This window comes from Clarias gariepinus, chromosome 1 (genome assembly GCF_024256425.1).
Source record: "Clarias gariepinus isolate MV-2021 ecotype Netherlands chromosome 1, CGAR_prim_01v2, whole genome shotgun sequence".
Lineage (NCBI taxonomy): Eukaryota > Metazoa > Chordata > Actinopteri > Siluriformes > Clariidae > Clarias > Clarias gariepinus.
In genome coordinates this window covers 13,239,660-13,254,795 of record NC_071100.1, presented here as the reverse complement: position 1 = coordinate 13,254,795, position 15,136 = coordinate 13,239,660, and the positions used below count along the sequence as shown (strand labels likewise).

The following is a 15,136-nucleotide window of genomic DNA, read 5'->3' as shown; positions in this document are numbered from 1 at the left end:
ACTCTACATAATATCTATTTTTTGTCTTTCAAGGATGTTGGCTATGTGGATGTCAATACCAGTTGTCCAAGTTGTGAACAAACTTCCCTTTATGCTTTATTGCGAGATCTGTAGATACTTCTATTATATCAGTGCCATAGAAATATGGATATCCAGTACCCATTAAATACATACAGATATATATCTTTTATATATAACGAGTTTTTATAATGAAGCTGGGGAAAAAAAAAAAAAGTTTGGTCATTCTGAGTCACTGGAGCCTGCAGTGTCGATATCCGGCTCTGTGCTGTTCAGAAGGTCTATCAATAAAGAGATGAGTTGTCCATCTTGAGTGCCGTTCTGTTCAAGTCTACAGTCAGAGATTAAAGGTCGGAGGTTACGATGAAGCATGGCCTGCAAAGAGGTGCGAAACGCCCAGAGCAGCTCCCAGTTTTGAGCAGAGAGCTCCCATCGTACGAGAGAACGGCCCGGCATGGTCACCTCCACCTGATCGCCATACACTGCGAGAGACAGATGAGGGGAATAGTATTAAAGATATATATGTGTATGTATACATATTTTTTCTGTCTGCAATAATATCTCTCGCCCTCCTTGCACACCTCTCTTTCTCACTGCTTGCATGTCTCTCTCTTCCCCTCTTCTTTCCCAGTCTTTAATTTTTGTCAGCATCTCTCTCCATGCAACCCCATGCCTTCTGCCTGCACCAACTGCTTTTTCTCACTGTCTGCATATCTTACTCTGTGTGCCTGTTTATCTCTGTCTCTCTCTGCATCTCTTGTTCTCTGTCTGTCTGTCCACCTACACACACGTGTATCATTCCTTGTTTTGTGTATGCATTATTTTACCATGCTCGATCAGGTTACACTCAGTGAGGAGGAGGAGGGCCAGAGGATGGACTGCAGAGGAGTCTCGGATGAAGACGCTGCCGTTTGATTTAACTGCAGAGAAGAACGTGAGCCAGCGACTGGGAAGCTTTCGCTCAGCCCTAAAAAATAATTAAATAAATAAATAAATAAATAAACAAACAAAATACAGATTGCTGTTTTAAAACACTTATAATAATAAAGAGTTTGTATTTAACAATATCAATAGTTTGTATGAACTAAACTATCAGTAACAAATATGTGTATGTTAGTGCAGAGTGTTGCTTGGTTACCTGTTGACAGAGGAGCGGTGGAGTAACACAGGTCCGCTCTGTGTGCGGTAACAGAGGTCATTTGGACGAAACCTGCCCCCTTTGCTTACGACACCTCTCTTCACCTGAAAATAATATGATGACGATGAAGTTCTGCTTCAGACCCTTTTCAAAACCATTTACTTTCCTTTCTGGAAATGATTCAATTCAAACCAGGATTTTGATTGTGCAGAATAACAGAACACAGTGCAAAAAACTCCCTTTATATAATACCCTGCCATCCCTGCTAGTTTTATTAGTGCTTGGGTAACAAACTAGGTAAAACGTTTTTTTTCAGTATGCCAGAACCATGCTCGGACTGCCGGCTTCACGTCTGAAACACTGGCCTTCCAGGAATTCCCTTAAACTGACCAAACATGTGGAAATGGCTTGGGGCGAGGCATGCATGGATATGGCAATAATCATAGCCAAGTTCCTGTAATGTGCCAGTGGCGGTGATAAACGATTGTGTGTACAGTAACCACAGACAGATGCGCCTCGTCACAGGCATATGGCCTTCTTTAAAACTTTGCACCTTCCAGATTTTTCATCACAGTACTGTGCTTAAAGTCTCCTGTAAATGTCAATCAGTTTTACGCCGTCGTTCACAGAAATCCCAGTTTGACACCCCTCGTACCATTCGATGGTCTGATGGCAATTTCTTTTAAAACATAAGTTTTAATATTTAAAAGCATCAACATATCCATATCATGTACTGCCACAGAGCTACTCTTCATGAATGCTTTCTGTTAACTATGCTAATTGTAATATAGAATTAATGATTTAAAGCCTTGTTCTGTTATTAGAAATTCATAAATGTCTAAAAATCTAAGATATAATATGTTTTTGTTTTTTTATTTATATGTCTATAAAAGTTATTTTCCTTTATCACAACACAACACAAATCTAAAAGCTTAGTTTGTTTACTTTTATAGACATAGTAACACTATCAACCCGGGAGCTTAAATACTCAAAACTGGGTTACATTTTATTTAAAATTTTAGGATATCATCAGATTATTTCTCCCATTGGTCTACTCTGTGGCTTTGTGTAAACCCCTGCGAGCTACACAGTGTATACGGTATACCTAGTGTGTGTGTGTCTATATGTGTGTGTGTGTGTAATAGATACCTGGATGAGATTGGGGTAAAACCCTGCCAGCAGCACGGCTTTGAGAAGCTCCTCCTGCCTGCTGAACTGATTGAGAAGTGATGAAGGCCGGAGACACTCTGCAGGGTGTGTGACAAGCTCCGCCTCCATCAGATTGTCACTGAACTGCTGTGTTAAACCTACATGTGAATGATAATGTGGTATAAAGGTAAATAAGGCTGATTTAGTGACTGTTAACAAAATGGGGATGGCAATATAATGTATTCTCAAATTAAATACAAATCTATGAAATATGTTTAATAGAATAATAATACATTGTATTAAACTCCTGATCAAAAAGGCATCTTGGGCCTAATTTAGAATAACTAAGGACATGCAATTAGTGACTGGAGGAGGATGAGATATTTGTTAATAACAAGTAAAAACTGTATATAATGAGCTTGTACTAGTGTAAATGTCTCAATATAAAACAATTATACGAGATTAAAGATCTGAACCCGGGTTTGGTATTTAAAACATGAGCAGACAGACATCTGTAGCTTACACGTCTGACAATAAGTAAACCTTAAGATGATGCAAATAAATAAATAATAAAAAAAAACTTAAATGTAAATAAATAAAGAATAAATAAAGAGTTAAACAAACTGTTAAATAGAGTTAAAATCTCCTTTACACACTATAAGATGGAAAACGATTGTCTACTTTTTCCTTATTGTGAACACCAAGCATCACATGTTCCCAGCCCTGATCCTGGGGACTCGCCTATCCAGGACCCTTGTGTGACACAAGAGAGCAGAGGAATCACTGCTGGAGGATCACTGGACCAGGGCTCGACCCCGTGCCCTACATTACAGAAGATGCATGTGTGTTTACTTAATGAAACAGACTTGCCCTGTATAAAACGCAGACTGGCTCCTGAAAGACTGTGCGAGTCCAAATAGTCCTGCCGTGCGTGTCTGTCTCGCTGCTCTCGCCAACCCTGTACTGCTCGATTGAACACCAGATAATCACTGTAGCTGGAGCCACTCAGAGCCTCTTTAGCCTGCCGAGAGAGAAAGACAAGATTATACATTAATAATGACGTTAGAGCTATAACAATTACAATGTAACTCTACTTGTGTTCAGGTTGAATGAAGCATTACTAAAAACACAGGAATGTGTGTGGGAGACCTTGTTGATTGTGGGACGGTTTTGCAGGCTGTTGTGAAACGGGTCTCGGGTCAGACACGCTGCTACAGACAGCATGGGCAGGACACAACGGAAAAGACAGGACAGAACCAGGAGCTTCCCTAAGCGTGGGTCACATGACATACACGCCACACGCTCCCCCAGCGGAGTCAGACACTCTGACATGTCCAACACACCTATCGGGACAGAACGAGAGAAACATGTAAAAGTAATACTACTTGACTGATATTGAGAACATGTCCACATATTTTTGTGCCATTTTACACCTTAAAATCTATCTAAACAAGGCATGTTAATGGTCAATTATTAAGTGATTATTCCTATTTAGAATGCAACTGTTCAAAAATATATAAATGTTTTGTTTTGCCCATAGTTTACAGCGCTATGAACTTTTGAGCCACAAGAGGGCGCACCGTGCGAAATTTGGGACTTTAATCTGAACGCACAAACTGTTGTGCATTCTCACCGATATCCTGCAGCGTCCTCACGGCTTCTCTTACTGCTCCCAATTCTGGAGAGTCCATCACCTGGGACAGGAAGTCTACTGCCTATATAAGAACAACAACAACAACAACAAATAATTACTACCTATAAACGCTGAGAGAAATCTAAGTGTCTTTACACATCTAAAACTAAAATGTAATAAAAAAAATATATATAACCAAAAACAACTCATCTCCTGTAGGTTTCTGTAACAGCCCACAGCACATACCTTACTCCGAGGACTGTGGATCTTAGCCTGAACCACAAGACTCTCCAGAGGGGTGCGCAGAATCTCTGGGATAGGAAACATGGTCATGGCATCTAGCTGTTTCTGCGGAAACAAGTGATAGGAGTGGCCGGGTTGGCATCGCCCTGCCCTCCCTCGTCGCTGAATGACGTTTGAGCGAGAGATCCAGACCGTGTCCAAACACGAGACCTGTGCACAGAGAATTTCAGGATGACTTTAACAATTTATGTCTTTAACAGCCACTTTGCATTACTCTGTACAAACTGAAAACAAATATCTTAAAATTATAGATACTTAAAGCACAAGTCGCTTATCCGTCTAGCTGTGGTCACCTTGGTCCTGGGATCGTAGCTCTGCTCCTTTTGAGTGCCCAGGTCCACAACGTGCACGATATCGTCAATGGTGATGGACGTCTCTGCGATGTTGGTAGCCAGGACGATTTTGCGCTGGCCCTGTGGGGGGCGCTTAAACACAACCTGCTGATCTGCTACAGACATACTGGAATGCACTGAAAGAGAGAAGGGGAGAAAAAGAGAGGAAAAGATATAAAATCAGGAAAATGAGTTTATTTTCATCACTCAGCCAAAGATGCCTTTTTAAGGTGTTTAGGCAAGTGTTGTATTGCAGATAGCACATATTATACATGATATAGTAAAATATATTTAGTGTTAAACTGAGGTTGAGAAGCAGGGAAATGATGAACCAATAAGTTGTTTACATGGTAGGATGAGCTGTGAGCCTGATTTAAAGGCCGGTTTCTCCTCCAACTTCTGCTGCACGGCTTTAATGTCCTGCCAGCCAGGCAGGAAACACAGCACTGCACCTGCACAGATCACGATGCAAGACACACAGTGGGGAAAAAAAGCGGAAAAATCACACCAGGTTGTAGTGTTAAACAGATATTTTAGAAACGAAAACAAATGAAGAATCACGTGCGATGCAATTACCTGGCTCTCCACGAGTGTGAATGTGATCGATCACATCTGCCACAAAATCCGGCTCAGGGGTCAAATCATCCTGTTCACTCTTTACACATAAACAGCAGGCGGGGACAAACATCGAACACATTTTTAAATCGGATTTGTTCGCAAGTCTGAATAAATTACACCTTTGACACAAATACTGTATAATAAAATTTGAAACACACAGATTTGATGTTTTGGCTCTTGCAAGACTGCGCCTTTAAATCGCGACCTTGTTTAAAGGGACCGCGGGAAAGGGTCGGGCAGAGGGACGGTGCTACATGGTGTCTACTGTGAGCCTGAATGGAAAATATTTCGTCTCAAAGCTGTTTTTAGACCGTCAACTCGGGTCAACTTAGGATTCTTCACCATCAGGACTATTTTATAGAACAGCCATTTTCTATCATCGTGCTCCCGGACTGAATCATTGAAACCAGTGAGCCCGACTCATTTCTTCCATCCCCCCCACACGCACACACACATACACACATACATACATACATACATACATACATACATACATACAATATACCAGACTTTGGTCATTGTATACATTCACTTACACACTGACAAGTCTATCTGTCTCCCACTCTTCTTTATCACCTGTGTATCTGTCTCTCTTCTTCTTTCTCACCTCTCTATTTCATTACCTGTATGTCCCTCTTACTCAGCTTCCTTCGCTACCTACAGTATGTAGCTGGGTCTTTTTCTCACCTGAGTGTTTGCCTTTCCCACTGGTCTTCCCATCTCCCTCAGGACCTCCTCCAGATACCTCTGTCTCACAGGGTGCATGAAGCCAGGAACGTGCATCACTGGACACTCATTGAAGTAGGAGGCAAGACGTTGCGTGTCTCCGCTGGCACTCATGAGCACCACACGCAACTCAGGATTGTGGGTAAGTGCGCGACGCAGCAGGGCCAACAGCACATCGGTGTTCACATCTCGCTCGTGTACCTCATCCACCACTACATGGCTGATGCCGTGCAGGAACGGATTCGACTGCAACTTCCTCAGCAGGACCCCTACGGTGAGGAAGAGGAGCGAGCCACCACTGGACCGTGGGGGGCGGGACTCCAAACGCACCTACAGAGAGAGTGAAAATAAAGTTGTTCAACTTAATAAAACAAAAGTTCTACTTTTAATCACTTTCAGGTTGCTAAGCACATTGTTACGACAAATAACGCCACAATACACTTTGATCTGAAGAGATAAATATCTTATACATGGTAGCCGACGCAGGGCTTGAGGGGGGGTCCCATCTCATTGGCGACGCGCTCAGCCACCGATACAGCACTGATCCTGCGCGGCTGTGTGACCAGGATGTTACAGTGAGCACCGGCTCCGCCCCTCACACGGCCCTCCAGCAGAAAGCGAGGGATCCGCGTCGTCTTCCCGCACCCTGTCTCTCCGGAGACCACCACCACCTGTGATGCCTCGACTGCCTCCACCAGACGTTCACGATGAGAGTCTACAGGAAGCTCCGCCCCGTGAGCCAGCCCCGCCATCTCCCATTGCCTCAGAAGCCTGTCATTCAAAAGCTCAGCCTCCTCCGCATTCAGAGGGCGATACGGCTTGCCGGTGATTGCATCGAGAACAGGATCCTTCTCCTCATCATGTTCTTCATGGTCTTCAGTGGAAAAGGAAGACTGCCTCTGGTCAGCTTGTTCTTTGCACAGTTTCTGCACCTCTTCCTCTATTGGGTACTAACAAATAACAGAAATGATTATTTTTCACAATCACAATTTTTTACAGGATTTCAAGGTAAGTCCAGGAGTAAATATACATACTTGTATTAAATAATCTCTAATCCTGTGCTTTAGATCGTCAGGAATCTCCACACGGCACGGCCTCTTTTCTCGCTCTCCTGCCTCCCTCACCTCCTCATGGTTGTACTTGGCATGTGTGAGAGGGTTATTCTGTTCATCCAGCAGCTCCAGCTCCTAACAGCATCACAACAGCATAGAAATTTAGAGAATTAAATTTGGATTTTAACGTGGATTAGAAAATTATGTCAATGTCAAATAAAAAATAATAATAAACAAAAAAAACCCACCAAATTAATTTAAGGTACAACATAAAAAGAGTTCAACACACCTTAAGTTTGAGGCAGGCGAGCGCTGCTGCTCGTGTTTCAGCCTCCAGTCTGCGACGGCCACAGGCGGTAAAGCTCATCTCCTTGGGCCAGCGCAGAGTGAGTTTGCACTCCTTTACCTTCCCTCCTACTGTCCTGTAGTGCAGCAGCTCCTGAGCAGCAAGACAAGATATTAAACAGAGAAAAGATGTAGGACGTGAAAGATATGAAGTCATATAGATGTTTATGTACACCATATATTTGGATATATATGTTTACACATGTATAACATTTTATATATTTTAACATACATTTATACAGCAGTCCCTGTTTAACGCATACATTATAAAACTAACTCATTAGGATAAAAGATGATTAGAACGAGTGGATAAAAAAAATCATCAAACAATCATAAAAGACAACTATATTATATTAGAGAACCAGAAGCATGTAGAATTACATGTGATGGTGTCCAGGTTCATTCAGGACACCACTGGATATTGATTATTTTCCCATAACGGCACATCCCCATATTTTTTAACTCACAGATTCCAAATCTGATGTAATAACTCTGTGACCTGCTCAGCATGGTCTTTTTAAAGCCAACTTACATTGACGCCATTTGATGTCGTGGCTACTTGAACAACCCTCGCCAATAGTGCCTTTGGCTTTGAGAAGATGGCGAGCGCCTCTGAGACCTCCGGATCTTCTTCCAACACTCTGCACCCAAAAGCCAATAAATACACTCGCATGTAGAATTACACACAATAACTACAAAGGAGTGCTGTTACAATTAAACATGAGCTTATCTCTGTAATATTACATTACACAGTCTTAAGTTAATACTACAGTGTAGACTAGTCTGAAAGCAAGTACATAATGGAATCAAAACATGTTTTAAAATTTTTAACATTTTAAAATGTTCAAGTTTTAAGAATTGTTTTAAGTTGCACACGGCCATTTAAATAAAAGTAGAACAAATTCTCAAAGTCATTGTGTTGGGGTAAATAAATTAACAGCCTACTCCAGGTATCCTGCAGCTCTTCTCATCCTGTTGCTCATAGTTCTGCGTAGCTCCCTGCTTTTACACACACTTGGGTCTTCCTCGTCATCCTCCCAAACGGCCGAACGCCACCCAGACTGCCTGGCTAACCTCTGAGATGGAAGCTGGTTCCCAGGCCTGATAACTCCTAGTTCCTGTTCACACAGATAACAGCACAGCTTAAGTCTGTGTCAGCAATCAGGCAAGACATGTCTGCCATCCAAGGATCCAATCTTTACATATTTAACCTACTTTCACATAATTTCTACATATGACTGCTATGTTTTCATTATATATTATTAAATAAAAAAAGGGGGGGGGGCAGGGCCTTTACTCACTCTCAGCCTATGGCAGGCAGCTGCAGCAGCGCGACGCTCCGCCTCCTGTTTCCGGGACCCGAATCCCTCTACTTCGATCCTCTGAGGCCAGAACAGTGTAACCGTCGCCCTCTAACACGACCACATAAGACAAATACTATAAAACTGCAATTTTTTTTGTTGTAGTTAATAATATTTTAAAACATGTTCATTCAGAGCTTATTCTGCCTGTACCTTAACATCTCCGTCTGTGCAGTTGTACTGGATATATCGAGAGATATTTGACTGTCCCAGGGATCTAGACAGGGTTGAATGTAGAAGATTCTTTGGCTCTGGGAATTCCATGAGGAGGTCAGACTGGCCTGGTAAATACACACGCGTGAGCTTTTTATGCAACAGATTACCTCACAAATCATTCATACACCCAGTGGAGTAATTTATAACCAATATCCAGTAGAGAAAGGATAGAAGTATTCTTTAAACCCGTGGTTCTTAAAGTGTGGGGCGCGCCCCACTAGTGGAGAATACAGACATGACAGGTGGGGCGCAATAAACGGGAGGGAATTAGTGGAAAATAATAGGAAAGTACCTATTCTAATTCATGCTTTTCTTTATTGACAATACAGATCGGACACTCGAAACTAAACAATCTCACGCAAAGAAATGGATCTTTAATACAAGTAAATTAAAATAACATCAGAGAAAAAGTGGAACCATAGTGCAACAATAGCGGTTTAACGTCGGCATGTTAATTGCAGAGGAACAATATATAAGGAAACATTCGGTATTATATATGTCATTTTATTTATTCCAATGTGTATGCTGATGTTTCTGTATTATTGTTAAAAATTTATATTTTATCAGGCAGTACTAGTCTGGCATTTCTAGTCTCCAGTGTGACAACAAAGTTGCTTTTTGATCTTTTAGGCGCTGAACAGAAGGGAAGATCAATATCGTTCTTTCCCTAAATAACTCGTTGTGCTGTAGAGAATAATGGTGTTTATGCTTTTAAACAAGTATAATTTAAGGCGGATGTAGCTTAAAGACAATGTAGAGAGGAAATATATGTGGGTATCTTATTTGCGGGTTTATTCACTCAGGTATTGAATTCGGAGATGCGAATATAAAACTAACTTTACCGCGGACACAAACCGGGTCAGTAGTGTACTGTACTGTACGTAGTGGGCATAATAACGTCAATGGGTACATTTGTTACATCGACCACAAAAAAGCAGATGATTCAGCACTATCAGCCTAATCAACCAAAAAGCCAGCCGAAAGGAAAAAAAAATGAAGCCTATGTTGCGCTTGGATTCATGGTGGGGGTAGAAAAGAGACCTGTGTGTGTTTTGTGTCTTAAACCGCTCGCAGCAGACAGCATAAGACCCAACAAAGTATGAAGACACTTAGAGACAACACACCCCAGTCACGTTAATAAGCCACTCAACTTCTTTGAAAAAAAGCTCTACATAAGTGACGAAATTAAGTCTGTTATAACAATTGCACATGTATTTTATCTTATTGGTTTAGAAATTGATATTTCAATAAATAGTACACTTGGCCGATTTGGTTATCATTTTGTTGACAAGTGGGGCTTGAAAATTCGCCCACCCCCTTAAGTGGGGAACGACAGAAAACGTTTGAGAACCACTGCTTTAAAGGAATACAAGTGTAAACTTTACTCTATTATTGATAGACCACAAACAATCATATTAACACGTAATCCTGGTTTACTCCAATCTCACTTGAATTTAAAGCTCACTCGTTTAACCTACTTTTGAACCTACATTTAAAGCTTTTAAAAACAGTGTCCTTTTGTTTCTATCTAAGTGAGAAGAATAAGATAAATGAGAGATAGTGTATGTAATAATGAATACCTCAATCCTTCTACAGTGCAGAGAGTTGCATTAACCCTTCATTAACTACAGTAGTTTGTAGACCGTTTTATGAAGTGCACTACATCAGGGGCCAAAAGTTTTAAGAAAGACACAAATATTAATGTGTCATTTTTATTATATTAATAATTCTCTCAATAAGCTTCTGTTCTACATCCTGACTGATTCTTGCATTGCAGCCCATTCTTGCATAATCATTACTTGGAGTTGTCGGAATCTGTGGGTTTTTGTTTGTCCACCCACCTTTTGCAGATTGACCGAAGTTCTTAATGATTAAGATCTGGTAAGTTTCCTGGCCATGGACCCAAAAGTTTGATGTTTTGTTCCCTGAACCACTTAGTTATCACATTTGCTTTATGACAAGGTGCTCCATCATGCTGTAAAAGGCATTGTTCATCACCAAACTGTGTTTGGATCATTAGGAAAAAATTGCTCTCTGAGGATGTTTTTGCACCATTCTTTATTCATGGTGGTGTTCTTGGGCAGAATTGTGTGTGCGCCCACTCCCTTGGCTGAGAAACAAACCCACACATTTATGGTGTTAGGATGCTTTACTGTTGGTATGACACATGACTGATGGTATCAATCACCATTTCTTCTCTGGACCACCTTTTTCACTGGACGCCCCAAACAATCGGGAAGAGGATTATTCATAGAAAATGACTTCGCTCCAGTCCTCAGTGGTCCAATCCCTGTACCTTTTGCAGAATATCAGTCTGCTCCTGATGTTTTCCTGGAGCGAAGTGGCTTCATTGCTTCCCCTCTGATCATCGGTTCACAACGCACAAATTCTGATGAACTCCAAGTATTTATTATGCAAGAATGGAATGGACAGCATGTCAAGACAAATTGCAGAGGTTTTGAAAAAGAACAGCAAATATTGATTCTTTGCATCAACCTAATGTAATTATCAATAAAAGCCTTTGACACTTATGACATGCCTACAGTTATACTACAGTGTGCTGTAGTAACATCTGACAAAAAAAAATTAATAAAACACTAAAGCAACAGACTTAATGTTTATATTTGTGTCATTCTCAAAACTTTTGCCCAAGGCTGTGCACAGGACACACAGCGAGGTTTCTCAAACACATGTCTGCTCGAATAACGCAAGAAACAGTAAAACCTAATCTGAGATGCTGCATCACTGTACAGTACACTCTGGACTACAACACCAGTCAGAAGTCATTTGGGACACAGCCATCGTGCTGTACCGGGCTGTAACACTACCTCCGTCCGTGTCAGTGGCGGCTTCTCCACGGCTGTGAGCGGTTCCGGCTCGCGTCCTGTACAGGCTCACACCAGTCCAGTCCAAACCGGTTCTGCTTCTAAAATCAAAGGTTTTGATCCCAAGGTTGCACAGAGTGCGGAGACGCATGACGGAGCTGCAGTGCGCCGCCATATTTACACAACACATTCTTCGGTGCCTCAGAGACGAGGAGAGCCCTTCTCAGCAGCGCCATCTGTCGGTCCGGCATAAGAACAGCGCTGTAACAAGCTAACAAAAAAGGTTTCTTTCCTTAGTATACTGTACACACAGTATATAGGACGTATATAAAGATGGAAAAAAAAAAAAAATTTCAGTCATTTTCTCCACAATGGCCAACGACGTCTTTGGAGTGATGATTTAGGGTACTTATTTATATCTACAGAAAAACAATTTTTTTTCCCTTATGGCCAACAGACTAATAGTTGAAGTAAATCAAGTTTTCAGTTTAATCAGTTGGTAAATATCTTGTTTTCCAGATCCTTTAACAAGACAGAGAATGTTTCACCCTAAACATAGTTTTAAGTCACTTTAATGAACATTATCCAAGCTGGTTACTCCAGTTATGATAGCAAAAAAAAAAAAAAAACTTTATTATTATTTATTTTTATTTTTTTGCTATAAAAATGCCCTACTGGTAAAGATATTTTAAAGAATAGCATTGAGGTTGATAACCTTATGCCATGTCACAACATTTATTTCTGCCCAGTATTATATTAGTTTCTCTCGAAGATTTTGCATTTTGTTTATGGGAGTGTGGTAGCACTGTGTAAAGTCTCCTTCAGCACATCCCAAAGATTCTCAATGGGTTGAGTCAAAAATCTCACCAGTCAATCAAACAGTGTTGATTGGTACTTAGGAGCCTAAGCAGTGTAAGGGTCTATCCAATGACGGAAACTTCAACGTTCCTGTTACGTTCAAATTTACTGACATCTTTTATCCTTGGGGTCAATTTGACACCAGCTCTTTAAACCTCCAGAAAATTAACATAATTAAAATTATTCCTCAAGTTTATGTGTCAGATACTTTTATGTTTATTTGTAGACTGCTTTAAATTGAACAGTACCCCCCACCTTTCCCCGTTATACATCCAGAATACCTGTTATGTAAATATCTTTTTGGTGTTTTAATGATGTTATATTATTTCTAATTGTAATGAAAAATATTTTTTTGCAAAAATAGCAACATGTATTACGTTAATGGTCACTTTGACTCTAGAAAAAAACAAACACAATTTCAAAAAATTGAAATTGAAATAATAATTACCATTATCATCATTGTCTGTACTACTGTACACATATGCAGAGAGTGCATGCATTCTTCTTTAATATCTTCTCTTGATATGAGGTTTCACCAACAACTAACCCATTGCTCCAATAAAACGCTTCTTCAACTCAGTTTTCTGCTGTTCCAGACGTTATTAATTGCACTCTCTATTACAAAGGCCTTGTAGGTCCTCAAATAAATGATGTTAAGGAAAGTTACAAGGGGCCAAGAGGCAACCCTGCGTCGGCAGCTGTATTGTCTGTAGCCTTGTCCATGTTATTAAACTCTTGTTGTAGTCCAAGATCATTTGTGGTTTTCTATCTTCTGGTGCTCACGACAGCATCTTTGTGCATGGTTATTATCAGCAGGACATTTTTTCTTTTAATTTGACCCCAAAGAACACAAATGCATACAACATGTGTACAGGTCATTAATAAAATATCATGTTAATTTTACATTTACCCAGTTATCCCCATTAAATTAGGAAAAGTCACTGAATATAAAGTAAAACAAATCTGTCAATCATTTATTTTGAGACTTTAAACATTGAATGAGGTAAAAATGAGGGTCGAAGCACTTTTGTTAGTCACTCTGGATAAAAGCGCCCGCCAAAAGCTTAAATGTACTGTAAAATGTGAAATGGATTAAGGAATGGAGTGTGGTGGCCAATTCAAGTGTGATAGTGATGTCTCATGCTCCTTAACCCATTATTTAACAATTTGGGCCAAATTAATGCAATGTCACATGTTTAGGGGAAACCTGTACATTTTGTGTTTTGCCAAGTGCATGGCATAATTATGGGTATAGTATTGGGAATTTTGTATGTATGTTCGCAATAACCTGACAGGATATGCTGGTCTAGGAAAATAAACATGGCCAGGGTGGCTTGATGTAAAGCAGGTTCCCAGAACAATTTGCTATTGGTAAATTACACCACTTGGATTTTGGTGTATAAAGAGTAAAATTAATGTGGAAAAGAGTTAAGACATATCAGTCTTTTCCCCCTACAGTATTGTTAGTACAGGTTCTCTAAAAGAAGCCTTGTGTTTTATTTTTTCTGACTTAATTTATTTAAGTGAAAGGGAAAAAAATTAAAATGCCAAATGGTTGACAGATTTACATTCAACCAAGCCTATTTGCCATTCCATTGAGTCATTTGCTTTAAGGCTTTGTTTATTCATTTTGCATAGGAACATTTTTCCAGTACACCATGACCCAAAACAAGTTTGGCATTCTGGTACTAACGATGAATCCTTGTTCATTTAAATTTGTGACTGGTTAGGGAAAGTAATAACACAGTTTATATTAATGTACAGCTTCAAACATCTGAGGCAAATACAGCAACAATATATTCTATATTTTAAAAAATGAATAGTAGTATAATATTTTTTCTCATTTATTTATGTTTTTCTCTCAAGAAACTATTATAGAGTGTGTCTATAAAATGGTCATTATGATTGGCTTATCACTGAACCCCTGTCACAGAAATCACAATTGGCCAATACCTATCACCAGTCCCTGTGACTGAGTGTGTGGGGGTTATTGGGATATAATTAAGATTTGAGAAAGTACAGTATAATGAATTTAAATATTTTTATTGGAAGGCAACATATGCCATAAATTCTATTTTCTTATTATTTCATATACATTATAAAGAGATTAAAGCCAATATAATTGCCTATTCTTGACTAAAGAGCGAAAATTTTCCATGCCTTAACTAGCATTAAGGGGCTCTCATAAACACTAAAATGCTTATTTAAACTGTGACTGTCCTACTATACTCACTCATTACTGTATAACAGAATGTGTAAAGCTATTATTAAGTTTTTATTAAAAAGGAATAGCATTGAGGTTGATAAGCTTATGCAATTTCACAACATTTATTTCTGTCCTGTGTTATAATAGTTTCTCTTCAAGAACTTGCATTTTGAGTGTTAAAGCACTGTAGTCTCAACACTGAAGTTTCCTTCAGCAAATCTCAAAGATTCTCAATGGGTTGATGGAAGAATCATAAAGATTCTAAAAGATTTTCAGTCAATCAAACAGTGTTAATTGGCTAGGCAAATAGTTTTTCACACCACTGTATGTTTTGCTCAGAGTGGTATTGGGAAATA

The 15,136-nt window shown here is 39.8% G+C and overlaps 1 protein-coding gene across 1 annotated transcript; it reads right to left on the bottom strand.

The window, feature by feature from the left end:
- Positions 1-71: 71 nt before the first annotated feature.
- dhx30 (DEAH (Asp-Glu-Ala-His) box helicase 30) lies at positions 72-11,967 on the bottom strand. The gene is given in 21 exon segments (XM_053501951.1): positions 72-500; positions 846-985; positions 1,157-1,260; positions 2,306-2,463; positions 3,176-3,326; positions 3,455-3,648; positions 3,939-4,020; positions 4,185-4,391; positions 4,535-4,710; positions 4,921-5,025; positions 5,150-5,228; positions 5,879-6,247; positions 6,388-6,867; positions 6,952-7,104; positions 7,259-7,408; positions 7,847-7,955; positions 8,260-8,432; positions 8,616-8,726; positions 8,829-8,956; positions 11,720-11,910; positions 11,912-11,967. Coding segments are annotated over 21 exon segments (3,576 nt in total). The 3' UTR covers positions 72-240.
- Between the last annotated feature and the right edge of the window lie 3,169 nt (positions 11,968-15,136).